This window comes from Labrus mixtus, chromosome 20 (assembly GCF_963584025.1).
Source record: "Labrus mixtus chromosome 20, fLabMix1.1, whole genome shotgun sequence".
NCBI classification, from domain to species: domain Eukaryota; kingdom Metazoa; phylum Chordata; class Actinopteri; order Labriformes; family Labridae; genus Labrus; species Labrus mixtus.
This window is the reverse complement of record NC_083631.1, coordinates 19,777,788-19,794,829: the sequence shown is the minus strand read 5'-3', so window position 1 is coordinate 19,794,829 and position 17,042 is coordinate 19,777,788. Positions and strand designations below refer to the sequence as shown.

At 43.5% G+C, this 17,042-nt stretch overlaps 1 protein-coding gene across 1 annotated transcript in view; it reads right to left on the bottom strand.

Moving 5' to 3' along the window:
* cacng2a (calcium channel, voltage-dependent, gamma subunit 2a) overlaps positions 1–17,042 on the bottom strand; it is a 62,777-nt gene that overhangs the window by 13,281 nt on the left and 32,454 nt on the right. Inside the window, exon 2 of the mRNA XM_061065855.1 lies at positions 7,831–7,914. Coding sequence (XP_060921838.1) covers positions 7,831–7,914 — 84 coding nt within the window. The remainder of the gene's footprint in view (positions 1–7,830; positions 7,915–17,042) is intronic.

Below are 17,042 nucleotides of genomic sequence, written 5' to 3'. Positions count from 1 at the left end.
GTAGAACACAGATAAAGATCGCCCCCTCCTCACTCTGAAATCACTTCACATGGCAGGCACACAATTAAAGTTTCCTCCACAGAACACATTTCATTAACTGTAATCGCCCTTCACGCCGCTGATGACTTCCCCCAACACATTAGAGACCACTGCTCGTGTGACATCGCCGCGCCGCAGCTTAGCATGACCAACATCATGTCGGCGGGGAAGAAGACTCCACTCTGAGCTGCCTCAACTTGATCTTCCTTTACGCCAATATACAGTCATGTGGAAGATACACGCAGAGGAGCACTCGTCCCACTTCATGTTCTTGTTCCCTTATTTGTAATGTGCCCATACAACAACTACGATCAATGTGAATGAAATATGTTGAAAAAATGTATAAATATATATTCCCTCCATCTTGACACATCGACAAAGACAAAAATGTTTAAACTACTGTACAACTTATTGAATGTGATAATAGACTTAAAGGAAGAATGTGCGACTTTTTGATCCAGTAGATGTCGCCCTCGAGCACCAGCATTAAACCAAAACTGCTGTTTGCCTCCGCTCTCCTCCAGCAGCACACCTCCGACCCCTCTCCACTCGCGGGTACTCTGGCGAGCTCCCACAGTCAAGAGACATGCTGGTTAGGTTCATTGGTGACTCTAAATTGCCCGTAGATTAAGCATGATTTCTCTCTACATGTCAGCCATGGGATTGACTGGTGACCAGTCCAATAGCTTACCCCCTTCTCTCGTCCAATGACAGCTGGGATCGACTCCAGCCCCCCCTGCGACCCTGAACAGGGCAAGCAGTATAGATAATGGATGGATTGAATCTCATGGAGTCTTACACTTCATCTACTTTGTTGGCGTACCTCTATACTTGATGCCCTTTCAATGCCATCACTTAGTCTGCAACAGAGAATGACAAACATGACTCTGTAGCACTACTAGAGCTTCACACGGACACATTGTAGCTTAGGGAAATAAGAAGACAAACATGGGTTTAAATCAGTTATAGATTGAATTGATTGCTCCAATGATTTTTTTTTTTACAGAGTGGACGAACCAAAGAGTAAATTGAAACAAAGTTCCTTTCTGGCTTTTCCTGCAAAATCTGATGTCAGCGGAGGTATAATTTTACAGCGTGTGACCTCGAGATATGCACACAAAGCACATTTCTATGACATATCTCACACTGAAGTCAACTACCGAGCTTCAGATTGTGTTTTATCTTCATGTTACAGCAGCTGGAGGTCATTTTGCTTTTGATCGTGTTTGGATAAGTGTTCCTTCTGGCTTTGACAGAGAAAAACATTTCTTATACAGTGATGTGTTTTGCACCAAAAAGCCAGCAGACGGTCAAACCTGACTCTTTGATGCTTTTTATTTGGATATCAAAAATGACACATGTATTTAATGTGCAGTTTTCTCTCTCAGCGGTGGGAATTTTCAGGTTGACGAATAACTATGTGCGTGTGAAAGGGATCAGAGAGGGTGCAGATGCTGTCTCTTAATGGTGCCACTGTGACAGCCTAACACCATAGCTTGTGCTGTATTCTAATCTCGCTTTTATATGAGGACACACTCTCTCACCTCTATGTTTTACAAGCTGTGTTGTCTCTATATTCCCTGTTAATAAGATATAAAGTTAGAGAGCTAGCACTCACACGGTCAACCAGGACAAAAATGATTGGTTTTAAATTTATTGTCTCATGTCTGTGCGCTGTGTTTTATGTATCAGTCAATGGCTTCCTTGTTTTTTTTTTGCCATTGGGACTGCTAGAGAAGTACAGTACAACCAATGTCACTGTGAATGACTTGGACGCCCGCTAAAGCAAACACAGGATGTCCACATCTTCACCTTGTAAATCAACATTATTTATTCTCTGAAAACCCATCCTCAGATCGCATCAAAGCCCCCTAGTGAGGCTGACCCCCCTCCTCCACACACACCCTTCTACACAAACTGGTGCTGGATCCTCTGTACTGGTTGACAAGCCACCCCTCGCTTCTCTGCGCTACAAGCTGCTGCGTGTCATGCCCCAGACCCATTGATTTTATTGGGCAACACCAAAGCCAGATCAGGCCATTGTCCAGTCTGCAGTGAGGCCCCAGGGCGGCACAGGCTGTGACAGGCCTGCCCTTCTGTCATCAATGTCAGTGAGTACTGTCAGATTAACACATGCAAACACTTGGGGCAGAGATTAACGCTGGCTCGGGGGAAAGTTCAGGAGAAAGTTAATTGAAGGGGTCAAAATGGCCCCAACACTTATTTCTGCATTTTACCTTTTTCAGATTTTTTCTTCCTGTTAATTGACTTTTGACTCGCTCACATGCTGAATGTACTTGCCTTTGAGCCATTGTAAATGAATCATGGGAGCCCAATGATGTGGCCTAATTCAATTCTGCACTAATTCTGGCTTTGTGTGAGTCTGCAGTTAATTCATGCAGAGTAATAATGAATAAAATGCTCTTGAATCTTTTCTTCTTATTGATCTTAAAGAGGCAATGTGTGATGGGATTTGAAAAGAGCAACTAAAATAGAGGTATACTATATAATAAAATGATGCCGAAGCTTGGTAAACTGCTTGGAAAATACAAAGAAACGTTTACGTCCTGATGATTTATGTACCGCATCCGTCTTGCAGCTTTGTTTGGTTGTATCAACCAACCCCCAAGAGAAATAGCTTGCCTTTATGCTGCTACATGTATCAAAATGTTCATCAAATATACTCTCCAACTCTGTCTTTATGCTTACAACACAAGCAAACACACAGCCTGAAGCAGAACAATGTCAGAACAGCGGCATTAAAAGGAATTTAGACTTCTAACATGACAAGATCATTCTGTATGCAGATGATACATTCCTTTATCTACTAAAACTCTCTCTTATCACTCAGAGAAACGAACATACAGAATAACTCTACAATATCATTGACCTGTCTATCACTCCAAATGTACAGCATACAGTCAGTCTCTATGCAGATGATACATTCCTATTTCTGCAAGATTTAAATCTTCACTAAAAGAGTTAAACTTTTGGTATCATACTCAAACACTTCTGAATAATCTTTTGCTCAAAACACAGCAAGAGATCAGTCTGAATGCAAATGATGAATTACTTTTTCTACAAAACTATCACTTGTATAATGTACTGAATCATACTCCAATTACTACTGTATCAACTGAAAGAAATCTTTCATCCTTCCATTTTAAAGCAACAGTCTGGATGTGACAGCCCATACACCAACGATCCCTTTATGCACGGGTCATATCATGTATTTAAGCATTAATGTTTCCCTCAGGCTGTCAGGGCTGATTAGTCTCAACTTCAACCCACTATTCAAAGCAATAATTGATGACCTCCACTGCTGGATGAACCTTCCACTCTTTGAGAATATGGGCAGAATAGGAAATGTAAGAACGACAGTCCTTACAAATCCAATTTATTTTAATCAATCAGTCTTCACAAAATCTACCAGGAATTACATTTGCTGCTTTTCAAAAACACAAAGGAAGACTCAACAGTATTATGGATCCAACCCAACCAATCAAATAACACATTGATAATAAATATAGAGCAGGGGTCTCCAACATACCGGTAGCTTGCAGCAGGGTTTTCAGTAGCTCACCAAGAGGTTCAGAGATTGTCCACAAAATCAGATGATAATAAATTCTCCTTAAAAGTCTCTTCCCACTTCAATTCAGTAAAATACACAGATTTCACCCCCCTACCAACAAAAAATAATAGGATAGGCCCATCACCTGTCAATAAAAAGGTAATGTTCCTGTCAAGTCTGTAAACATCAGAACTTAACCAATCTCCCAAATGTAGCAGCAGATTTCAACCCCATCTAGTACAATACTGATTTCTTCAGTATCAGAGACCATTTAATTCCCCCCCCCCCCCCCCCCCCCCACCCCCCCAAGAGCCTAAAAAGCATCCCTTCTCTCAAGCACATTTCATAATAATGATAATTTTCTGGTAAAAAAAAATCTTGCAGGGGCAACAACCACTGCACCGCTCCATGTACGGGGGCTGTGATTTCTCCTTGAGGGCGGCCCGGGTTCAGATCCACCCTGTCTCCTTTCACGCATGTCGTTTCCCACTCTGTCTCTCTCCCTGTCCACCGTCCCATCTCTCCAATTAAGGCACACACAAAAAAATGCCAAAAAAAAAAAAGAAGCAAAAACTGACCATCGTAATATCAAAAAAGTCTAGATTGTTAAGATAACATATCCTCACATAATACAAAAGAAATACTGATTATACCGTCAATAATGATGCATTAATTAATAGATTATAAAAACACTGATACCAAAACAGAAGAAAATACTCCTAAAACTTCTGGATACCAACAACGCTCTCCTGTGACTAACACAATTTCCTTCACCAGTCAGACCCACACATCCCTCCTTCCCTGACATCATCGTCCTCTCTTTATTGCACTGAATTGATGTCTTTCAGTATTACATTATTGGCTTGCATAACTGGGCGTTTTCTTCCCCCCTTTCTTCTCTCTCAGCTGCTTAGCGCCCAGTAGAGCAGTGGATGATGGGAGCTCCGACACGGCATGATCTAAAAACCCACTGGCGCTTTAGTGTGCCTCAGCTGGCTTATATAACCCCGTGTGGCTGTGCAAACTGCCTTGCTATTGGGAGAGCTGAGGACTCACGGAAGAGACACACACACATACAAGCACACAGAAGCTACTGATATGTGTTGAGTTTTTGTGTGTGTGTGTGTGTGTGTGTGTGTGTGTGTGTGTGTGTGTGTGTGTGTGTGGATGTCAGCATAAGGACAGCAGATCAGTGTGTGTTTGAAGCGGGGGAGCATGTTTTAGCAGAATATAGTCAGATTTGTGTGTTTTCTGCTCAGCAACTGCAGCACCAAATATCTCCTCGCCACGCCGTTTGATGACATCACCGGCGTGTCCCCTCGACTTTGGACCAGAGAGCCCCCCCCCCCCCCCCCCGATGATGTCATTTCCGCCAGGGCCTTCACCTGAAATGACATCACTTTATTGCATAACTCTCTCCCTTCTCCTGCATGTGAGAGCGGAAGGCAGCTTTTCTCTGTCTTCGGCCACCCAGAGGCGCCGTGAAACTCCTCATTATGGAAATACCAGGTGTGTGTCCGTAAAATCGGACTAGGCAGATGTAAAAAATTTAAAAAAAAAAACTTCACAGGAGACATCCGCTAAGTTGCTGTGCATTCTACGACCTCTTCATGCACCCAGGAAACAGCTTGAAGTGCTGAATCGTCATCAAAGACGACAAATAGGTGGTGTTACACCCCTGGCATGAAATATTACGAGGGTGAGGAGAGGCAGAGTGTGAGAGACAGCAATCGAGAGAGCCCTGACCTATATAAGAAGGAGGCTGAAATATTTATGGATGTGAGTGTCCTAATTGGCAAGCCACTGGGAGCACTGCGGCCTTCTCCTCCAATCACAGCCCAGGAAGAGGTTAACACACACACACACACACACACACACCAAACGCACACATGCACGCGCAAAGGCGGTCGTCCGCAGCTCAAGAGCTAAAACCCGGCTTCCAACTTGCGACCCCGTCATCCCCAGACCGAGAGACTCCCCCCGTCGTCAGAAGACTGATCTGACTTCACCACGGCCCCGGCATCGTTAGAATCATTACCAGAGCGGTTATCATAACGGTCCTCTCTGGCACATATGGACGGGAACAACCGCTCAGAGCGCTAAGTCAAACACAGCCTAATTGGCGGGGCTTAATCTCCAGCACTGGCACGCACTGCTCGGCTCTGTGAGAGGCCTCAATTACTGTCCCCACTGATGGAGACGAGGAGACTCACTTTCTGACTTCCAGTTTCAAATCACTGCGGGCTGTAGCAGTGCTGGGTGGGGGGGAGTGGAGGGGGGGGGGGGTTCAATAGAGACTTGGGACACTGGTTCAGCTCATGTGGTACAACAGTGTTAGCGAAAACAAAAATGTCATGAGTCATGACCAGATTCAAACACAGTATTTAAAAAAACTTAGCAATTTGAAATATTGTGCAATAATAAGTCAGTGGAAAATAATTACTTTGTTTTTACATTAAAGGGAACGCAAAGATTTATCTTTTAAATTGTGTTATCGTGCCCTTGAACAACTCCAAAGCGAGCCCACCTTCATGTCATTTATTGTCTTTTTGTGTTGTTATAGAGCAGGGGTGGGCAACTGGCGGCCCGGGGTCCACATGCGGCCCTCGTCAACCCTCAACGTGGCTCTCAGGTCAATTTTTACATATCAAAACATGAAGAAAACATGACAAAATCTGCCATGAAATCATGAAAACCAGAAATATGTCCATAATAATATTTGATCACTGGTATATGTTGAGTTAAATTTGAGACATAATCGACTGTAATCGTTTTTTGTATTCTACAATTTGGCCCTCTGGCAGTGAGAATTAAATGAATGTGGCCCTTGCTGTGACCAAAGTTGCCCCTCCCTGGTATAGAGAGTGAGACATTCTGGTTTTAAAACGCAGACAGCCCATGATAGGAGATTTTAACAACATATTCATCAGCTGGCTTAATAATGGACCTTCCAACTGTCAGCAAGACGAGAAATTTGTGAATGCTTAGAAGCGGCTAACATTACCAAGCCATCTGAGAACACCCAACATATACAGTAATTCATACAACTTTAGAGATATTTAATGCCAATTTCTCCATTCCATGCTAACATGCTAGACTTAACTTAGCATCAGACTCTTCAAAAGACAGCTAATGACCCAATCCAACAGTCAATGGAGCGCCCCTGGAATAAGTAAATGAACTGTAATGACGGATTTTCTAATTATAATCTTTACACTACTTGCCACACTGAAAAAAAAAGAAATCAATCCCCCATTGCCCTGTAGTTGAACATTATGAAACACACAGTTTGTTTCAGACAAACATCTTTCAATTCAAGTCGCGTAATGAAGATTTGTTACATGTGTCTTTTCAGTATGGATATGATCTGCCAACCAATAGCTTTCTAACGCAGGGATGCTCTACAAGGAAGTTGTCCCCAACAGATTGCCTTACAGCAAGAAGACATCCAAATTGGCAGATAATAAAAAAAAATGCTTACTGATTGGACCACAGCAGCAAAACTAGAAGAACTGCAACATTAAAATGAAATCAGTGTCCTTCCTGATACAAATCTGATTTGCTGATTTAGTGTGTGCAAAAAACATAAAAAGCATTTTGAAGTTATGTTCAGGAAAAAGAGAAGCAAAAACCCACCAATTTTTGATTCATTCTACTTTTGTATTGTCAAGTGTTTAGATTTTGAACACAAGCACAAGTCTGTAACTCACAAAATAAACGTTTTAAATACTTTAATTGGCCAATAAGAAGAGAGTATTGAGCTAATGGTACTAACAGTACATCATGAGCTCTGAGTCATTGTTGTGATTTTTAGGATTAGCAGGCAAATGAGTTCGACAAGCATCTCCGTCTTGCCTGCACAAAGGGAAAGGGAGCAGAAATCAATGGGCTGTGTTTACAGGGTACACAGCCGACTGTAACACTGCACGTTATGTTACACACAACCGAGCGGCAAAGAAACAGACGAGCTTGCTTGGCACGGCTCAGCCTGGCCCGGCCTCGCGCTAAAAGCAGGCAGAGACACCAGCGACACGCGGGCCAAGATCAGATACTGGCACGGCGCTCGTGTCTGAGACGGTGCAAAAAAAAAAAAAAAAAAAGTGGAACAAATATCAAAAAAATGTTCAGAGTAGGCATGAAGGGAACTTTGGAAGGGCAAGCTGTAATCTAACGTGTAAAAGGGAATTCTGGGTTAGAAAAATGAGCCAAGATATACTCACGTAAGAAGTACTCAGACGGGTCCGCTTCGTAATGTGTGTCCTCGGGAAAATGGTCTATCTGTTTGCACATTCCTTTGAAGTTTCCTGTTGGGAAAAACAGAAACACAGATCAGTAGAGTTCATACAAGAAGAAACCGACAAGACACAACTATTCTGCAAAACTCAACCTTCTAATAGCTAGTAGGTTCTTTAAAGGCTTTATATGCGATGTCGCCCTTGAGCACCAGCATGAAACCAAAACAACTCGCGCTGCATTGTTGTGTTAGCATGCTAACGCTAGCGATCTTTATTATGCTCGTATCTTCACACTGCATGTAAATTTACCTGAAATGAGCGTGATCTAGAAACGCAGTTAAGCAGTGAGTACAGTATGTTACTCTTCTTTTCTCTAGTCCCTCAATTAAACAACTTTTATACGCGAGGGGAGGAGTCAGCCGGCCGTCCTGGCGATGTCAACAAACTGAAGATAGGACTCTGAAAACTCTGAAAACATCACAGACAGTGGGACTCGGGTGTTACACCCATTGTAGACAGTCATGACTCACAGAGTTATTTTCAGAGGATATACGTGATTTATATTATATTTAAGTGTTAAAAATCACATATTAAGCCTTTCATTGTCAGCAGTAGGGTTGTCATGGTACCAGAATACTGTCCAACCCCTGAACCCCTCAATACTATGGATCCTTAAAACAATAGAGGTTGTATCGTTTTATATTGGAAGTTACTAACATTGTGACAAACTAAGTTGGCACAACTTGTGACAGAGCGTCTCATCTCAGTAGGACCTTTTTCTACAAACGCCCGGTCATGGCTCTCTCACATTGACCATAAGACGCCCTCCAAAAAAGGAGACCCGAGCAGCAGTAAGGCACCAGGTGGCGGATTGTAAACAAGAGCGGCGCAGCTGGTTCGAACCTCATCTCTTTATCCTGACACCTCTATGTACAGCTCCTCTGTCCATCCAGGAAGCTCCTCTGTCCCAGCCCTTCCGTCTCCCTCCTGCCTGCTCTCTCCTCTCTATTCACGGCCTCTCAGTGGAGTTTAAGCATTGATGAGGTCACTAAAGTTGGGGTGGCAGGGGAGGAGCGCATAAGGCGGCCATTACTGCGACCCGCTGTTGCAGCCAGGAGGCAGATGCCGGGGTGTTTGATTGGACCGGATTAGCGTTTCATTAACTTCTTCATCTTCTCTCCCTCCAGTGTCCCTCTAATTAGGTGAACAGGTGTTGGTTACCATGGCGCCAGGTGTTGCCGAGGAGGTTTTGGCATGGAGGCATGATGGGCACGGCGGGGCGCAGTTATTACTTTGTGAGAGGTGGAACCCCCCTGGTGATGACGACTCGAACGTTGGAGAGTTTCACTCAGAGCCATCAAAGCATCCTCGATCTGCTCTCCCACCTGTGACAATGTTTGTGCGAGGGCGACCTGCGCGCCCGCAACCCCATAGTCACCGGTTCGGAGACTTAGCTCAACGTGGAGGTTTAAAGAAGGAGAAGATAGTTGTTTGGATGTCACTATTTTAACAGCCAAAGGTTAAAGGTTGGCACACACAAATGTCTTCAGGAACAAGCCGACTTAACTCAATTTCATCAACAGTTTCTGTCCAAATCAAATCAAAGAAATATGTCACGTCAGGCACAAATGAAGCTGCAGAGTCTATAACATCGATAGACTTTTCCATTTTGCCAGTTTTATTCCATGCTTACATTGTAAAAAAAAAAATGCATATGGGACCTTAAAAGTATTGTTCTTTAAGCCAATCAACTGCCAGGTTCTGCATATATGGCATAAGGCCAATTTCTTTTTCTACATCTTCTGAGGAAGTCAAATAGGCCAACATTTTTTCCAGATTTCTTCTGGGGCTTTTTATGCCTTTTTTTTAGAGACAGAACAGTGGGTAGAGTCAGAAATCGTGGAGAGAGAGAGAGAGAGAGAGAGAGAGAGAGAGAGAGTGGGGAATGACATGCGGGAAAGGAGCCACAGGTTGGAAGCCCGCCTGAAGGACCACAGCCTTCACACTGTACATGGTGCGTGCTCACTAACCACTAGGCTACCGGCGCCCTGTGAACACGTTTCTTTGACTCAGCGAAAAATTCATTGGTAAAATTGAAATTAGTCAAACAAAGATCTTTGTGTGAGCCATCTTTTCCCTTTGTGTATTCAATGATAGAGTTATACCACTTTGGTTTAGCACCACTAACCCAGACGAGCCGTCCTTTTTAAACATGTAACCACTTTTTCCTTAGAGTGTTAGTGAAGTTTTTACCAAGAAACGGAGCAAACAAAAATCCACAGAGTTTTAGTTTTAGTGGTTTATCAGGGCTACTGTTGGTAGGTACAGTCCAATGTACTGACAGTGTGTGCGTGTGTGTGTGTGTGTGTGTGTGTGTGTGTGTGTGTGTGTGCTCACTCTGCTCTCCCTCTGTTCAGCTTGCGTCAATGATCAAAAAAAAACCCTGATCGATTTTCATCAACAGGTTCTGTAGCAGTTTGGAGAGAGAGGGCGAGATAAAGACAGAAAGAGCAGGGACAGAGACGACGTAATTGGAAGGACGAGGAGAGATAAATATAGGAAGGGCAGAGAAACAGAGAGGTTTTGAAGGACAGAGAGAGGACGATGGAGTGGGAGGTGGAATACATCAAGTTTGAGTGTCACAGTTTAGGTCTCAGTAATTGCTGAGCCATGAAAAAGCCCTCCAGAGTTTAACAGACGTGCACAGTTTTGAACTTGATGAACGGCAGAACTGGAGATTAGAATCGGACTTGTTTTCCGATCAGCTGGACGGGAAATCTCTGTTCGCTTTAGCAGGCTACCATAAAGCTAAAGGGACCTAATTGGTCAGAAAGGGAACTCATGTGACAAAATATTGTCTCATCGTTATAGGTCATGCAAAAGTACAGAATTTGACCAATCGTATCATTTCACTGCATCAGCAACGGACAAGAAAAACGGATAGCGAAAATATGAAGGAAAATCAGGCTTTGGTTCAACGTAAGAGCAGAGTGGGATTTACTGGCAACAACTTCACCGACTATCAAGGTGCACGACGAGTGAAAGGCTTTGAAGAGGTCAAAAAGCTCCAGCAACACTCGTAGCATGAAGATCAACTTCACCCTGACGGCCCCCGATGAACGCCACGAGCCCAAACACGTCGGTCTGATTTGTTCATAAAGTTGATCTTCATACTACAAGTGTTGCTGGAGCTTTTTGACCTCTTTGGTTCAAGATAAAACAGCAATGTATGAAAAACACATTTCAGCTAATGTTAACATTTCCTTACACATTATTACACAACATTATTACCAAATTAGTTTGTATACAAAGCGTAGTAGAAGCAGAGCTAGGTAGTATGCTAATGAAAGCTATTTGTAGCATGACTATTGCCAGTTCAAGGCGGGGTATTTACGCCTCTTTTACACCTCGTCTCGTTTTGTAAAAACAGAGGCAGAATAGCTGGGTGAAGTCGATTGCCCCTGACCTTTCATCAATGGTAGCACCAGAGGCAAAACAAGGGGGGGGGGGGGGGGAGTGCAGAACAGAAGCAATGTGTAACGTCAGAGTCGGGTGAGTGTGTACGCATGTCTGATTGTTTGTGTATGTAAAGCTCCCACTGTGTGTTATAATGCCTAGAGCAATGTGAGATCACACACTGGGGCATCAATATCATGCTGTTGTGGAGGGAGTGCGTAAGTTAAAGAGGCGTGATGATGCCACAACTTCATGCTGCTCTGTAGCAGAACCGCAAACTGTACAGGGCTGATGTTTGAAGTCGGCTGATGCCTTATGAATCTGCATAAATTGTTTAATCTTGAAATGTGGCCTCGTGTCCCTTTTGGATTTGCACAATCTAATGCTAATAAATCCACAAGAGGTCAAATGATTTTTAAGACTCTAATAAAACCTCTCAGGGATTCTACAAAGGTAGGGACTCGAACAAATAAAATCTAATAATCAGATTTTATTTGTCAGAATCTTGACGTTCTTTAGTCTTATAGCCTGGAATTATGTTTTAGGACATTATAAAGATTCACAACGTGAGCCTCGTGTAAAAAAAAAAAAAAAAGGTGCAAACTCTGAAGCTCAGGTGGAGATGATCGACAGCTAGCACGCCAACTTTCAGATGTGATTGTAGGTGTAACCCCCCCCACAGCCTCCCACAACGACTCCCACAGGCTGCTGCTGCTGCTGCTGGAGTAAACAATGTGTTCCTCTTCTGTTTTCCCACTTAAATAAGTTGAATTTCTAGCAGAGAAGAAGGAAGAGGAGCAGAGAGGCACACTTGGGCCGCCTCTCGGAGCGCATCTCACTGAGAGATGACTTGTGTTTACATACGACTACATCGCACACGCTCCCAGTGGAGCCGTCTGAGGAAACCGGCAGCGGCAGCGGCAATCCGCAGAGCACCACGTGTGCGTGTCTTAACAGCGTTATCAAGTGGGTGTAAGATTTGGTTTTGCAGCTGGGCGTCCCACCCGCAGTAGTTTGTGCGATTTGTAATAGCAGCTGTGGAGAGTGGCCTATTGGGGAAACTGCTTCAATTAGCGTGCTGAAAGATTTATGTGAGACTTAACCACTCCAAAAAGTCATTTTCTTGTAAGACATGTAAACTCAGCGGGCTGCTAAATGTTTCATAATGGCATTTTCAAATTTCGGAGACCTCCCTGTGTCTGTGTGAGCGCAGGGCCGAGGGCCACCGCCAAGACGTCGGTCGTCCCTGCAGGTCAACATCACCACACGCATGTGCTGAATATGATCTCACATTGCTCTGGACAATATGCCAGATTAACCTGACACAGCCTACATACAACTTTATCTCACTTTTCTAGATCATAATAATGCCATATCGTGCCGCTTCCATGAGATGCTTTAAGTTGACTGTGCTTGTTTACATCCGGGTAAAAGAGCGGGGGGGGAGAGCAGGCCCACTTAAAGCTGTTTGTTAGCATCTCCTGACGTTGTTTCTTCCTCTTTAGATCCTTGCTTGTGTTCTACTTACTCTCAGTTGTACATCACTTTGGACAAAAGTAAATGAATTTTAGAATTGCATTGGAAGTTCATTGAGTTCCTTATGCTATCTGTTAACATCCACAGAATAATTACATGAAACAACAACAATCCACCAGCGAGAAACCTTCATGCTGGAAATGGAAAGTGATTGCACAAAGGCAGGACGTTCCTCTTCTGTTGTATACTGTGTAAGTTTTCTATTTCTCTTGGAGAAATATGGCCAACTTAATGCTCGGCTTAGTCACCCAACACCATTTCCCCCCTGACGCTATTTGACAGCAAGACAGACAGGCAGGCTTTGCCACCCCTGTAAGAAGAAAGCTAAATGTATAGAAACGCCGTTGGGAAAGGTAGCAACCTATACAATTTAAAAAAAAAGGTAAAAGATATAAAATTGGTCTTGGTCTCTATAGAATATGTGACTGTTGTCAGAAGTCATCCAATCAGAGCAGATATAACAGAGAGGTTTTGGGCATTATGATGTAAAGAATTAACTTACAAGGTTAAAACAGGACGGTGAGTCAGGTTTATTTGTATAGCCTTTAATCACTCTAACAGTCTCAAAGGGCTCTGGATGAAAAAATAAAACCGTCCAAACATCACACCCTCATTGAGAACATGGTTTTGGTTTTGAGTTGAAATCAAGACGGCAACTAACGTCTCGTCAAAAAGCCTGACTCAACATCAAGGGGAAATTATTTTGAAGAGAAAGGAGCAGTTTTATCTGAGATGTCATGCTGGGATCAAACCCCCCCCCCCCGTCGGACCCCTGTGATGGGAGTGGGAAGAGTGGGAATGAGCTATGGGCTAACCCGATGCCCCCCCCCCCCCCCCCCCCCCACGTCCCCTCCTGTCCTCTGGAGCCATAAAGCACTTCATTACCACACTGCCCAGAGAGACATGGAAGCACTCAGGAGTGGAGTGCGGTGGAGAGGGGGGGGGGGGGGGGGCGATGGGGGTGAATGGAGGTAGATTTATAGCTGCCCACCACAGTGAGGCTCTGGCTGGGTCTTCTCCTGAGGGACGTGGGGTTTATTTGGTCAGAGTCTCGCCTATTTTCAGAACCCAAAACACGCCGCCATGAGGCCTGCTAGGCCCGCTATGTTGCTGTGTCTTTCCACATATAGGTGCAGAGGTCTGGAGCGGCTCCAGCTGAGGCTCAGCTCTGCTTACAGTGGAAGCGTTCCAAGGTTTAGGTGATGACTGGTTAAAAGGGGTCTATGATGCAGCTGAGAAGGTTTTTTTTTTTTTTAGAACTTTTGCCACCACAAACACGACCACGTTCCCCTGGAACATGAAGAGAAAACTTACATTTGATCTCTTGCAATCATTCTCCTACTGGGACGTCAGTTTTCAGGCCTTTTTTTTTTGAGGACTCTTTATTTCTCACTTGATTTTTTTTCTTTGCTTATTGATCGGTAGTATTGAGTATTCATTATGTCTGCATGTCTACAAGTTAGGGAAGGCTGATATATCGTTTGACCATTGCAATGTGCAATGTACAGGCAGCATGCAAGGTGTCATGTTGCCTGTTTTTGTGGCTTCATGCATTACAAAAACTCGCCAGTTTCAAGTTTGCCAAGACTAAAAGTCTGTCTGGTAACATTTTATTTCCAGTAAAATGCAAACATTCACGCGACAACCAAAGCTTCCCTGCTGATTCCAGTAGCCACGAGGTTATGTAAAGAGACAAGAATAACCTTTGGATACCACAAAGTCAAAAAAACAACAACAATGTAAACAAATTAATTAATTAATCAAAGAATTATGGTTAAAGCACCCCATACAGTATATCCAGCTACAGGTGCAGAGGAACTCAACTGATGAACATTTTAACACCATAGACTGTTGGTACTCATGATGTAAAATGGACAATACACTTCAGCCTTTTATATAAATTATAGACTTGATGTAAAGAAAAGGCTGAATTAAATGTATCCAATCTGAAAATATAAGAACAACTGGCTTGTCATCAACAATTAACAGCTCTTTTTTTTCCTCCACATGGTTTTCACATTGGCTATTATAACAATGTACAGATCTGTAGGATGGAGGAAAAAAAAAAAGCCGAACCGGATGAATCCTTCCTTGATGCCTGAGGAGAGAGACATCCTGGCCGGGCCCGCCCACACATGAAAAAAATAAAATAAAAAATAAAAAACCATCAAACAGCGATCAAACACGATCACAGCCGCCACAGCGCTGCAGACAGAGACAAAGGTTTGATGAGACACAAACACGGAGGAGGTGCATGACAGGATGGGGAAGATGGAGGAGGGGAGGGTGTTGGATGCAGGAGGGTCAGGAGGACTCTTTACTGAGTGGGAGGTGCTGTTTAAAGAGAAAGAGTTAGAGAGAGAGAGAGAGAGAGAGAGAGAGAGAGAGAGAGAATAAAAAGCCCACTTCTGATTCGTCAGTGGGCGGCGTTCTCAAAAACTTTCCAGGCAGCCACTTTGTGTGTCAGAGCCAGTCAGGTGTCTTTAACCCCTGGACACACCGAAACTTCAGTGACACAGCATGTGGCGTTCGTCAGCTGCTGTTTCACGACCAAGATGGCGTTGCCAGAAAAAGCAGTCAGGTGTGCGAGCATCCTTTTTTTTCGGGTCAAACACATATGGGAGATGGTAGCCCCAAACAGCCGAGGAAAAGAGATATATTGCATACACGGGTCATTAAACCGCCCAAATGAACATGAATGGCCTCCCCTAGTCCGCTGTTAGGGGGGCGTAGCAGCATGAGCACGCGTAGGTAAGTACAGGCATGTGCGTGTAAATCCCCTGCGAATGGAAAGGTAATGGGTTCACGCATGTTACACGCTGACATCTTCTCCTCTCTAATGAACAGCCACCCTAGCAGCAGTGACAACAGCCCTAATCGCCATATTCATCTTCATAATCACACCTTATTCATCCTTATAATCACTATATTCATCTTGGTAATGACCCCGTTAAGGCACAGAGGCCCACATGCATCTTCATCCCTTTTTTTTTACAGTCGCACAACTCAGACGAGGCAGGGCGTCCAGGGCTGGGTAAACAAGCTTTTCTTCATGTTAGCGCCACTGCAGTGCTGTTTATCAAAGACTTAAGGACAGGGGAAATGACAGTTGGAGCGTCTTTAGTTTAAATAAAGTCATGTAATTCAGCTGCTGGAGACTGACAGACAATCAGATCTTGATGCATGCCTCTATGAAACCCCCCTCTCTCTTATTATTGGTCCATTGCAGAGCCAATTATTGAATTCTTGACATGCATAATAGGCCTGTAAGTGAATAATGCAAAAAAGGCATTTTGTGTTTGAATTCTTTTTAGCAACAAGGCAAGGTGGTGATACATTATTAATGCAGTACCTCAGTTACTTTTAGTGATAGTATATTACTGATTTTCTGTAACTTGCCCAACATATGGTCACAAGCTAGTTGTATGCTAGTAATGAGTTAGTCATAAGTTTGATCTAAGCTGAAAAAAATGCCAGAAACAAAGATGTATGTTGTAGCCTCAGCTAAGCACTTTAGCTAGTCATAAAGCTAGGTGTAAGCAGTTCAACACTTTTTATGAGCTGGTTTTAAACTATTCCCAAAATATTAATAATATTGTTAAGTCGTGTGTTTGAACTAAAAAGAGCCAACATGTAACTCCGACACCGAATGTTTAAAATGGGTACCGCAGTCCAAATTTAAAACATTAGAGAGAGCTGTTTCCCCCGCCCCCGACTCCCCAGAGTGCACACAGGTTGCCATGTCGCGGACACTGTAGCTTCAGTGTTTAGCCAGTTTTGCATTGGTCTTGAAACGACCGTATGTGGGTGTCTTAAAACCGCCTACTTCTCTGGTAAAAACATAGCATGCTTCCTTAATGTCTGATGATATAGTAAGGTCATTTTATGATTTAATCCAGTAGATTTCATAAAAATTGCTCCTTTAAAAATATGATGTTAGACTGGTTAAACTAATCAAGTGTTGGTTAATGCAGATAAAGTTAATCTGGATGAACTGATTACTGTTTTCAAAAGCAATTCCATCCTGCTTGAATTATACAGAGCGAACCTCGAGATGAACTGTTAAAAAAAGGCTCTGTTTCAACGCTGGATCTTATGATTATTAATGATAACACAAATATTCGGGGGGGGGGGGGGGGGGGGGTTTATTGATTGGGAGGTTTTTTGTTTGCTCACTTATAAAAACTGAAGCCAGAGGTTCTGGT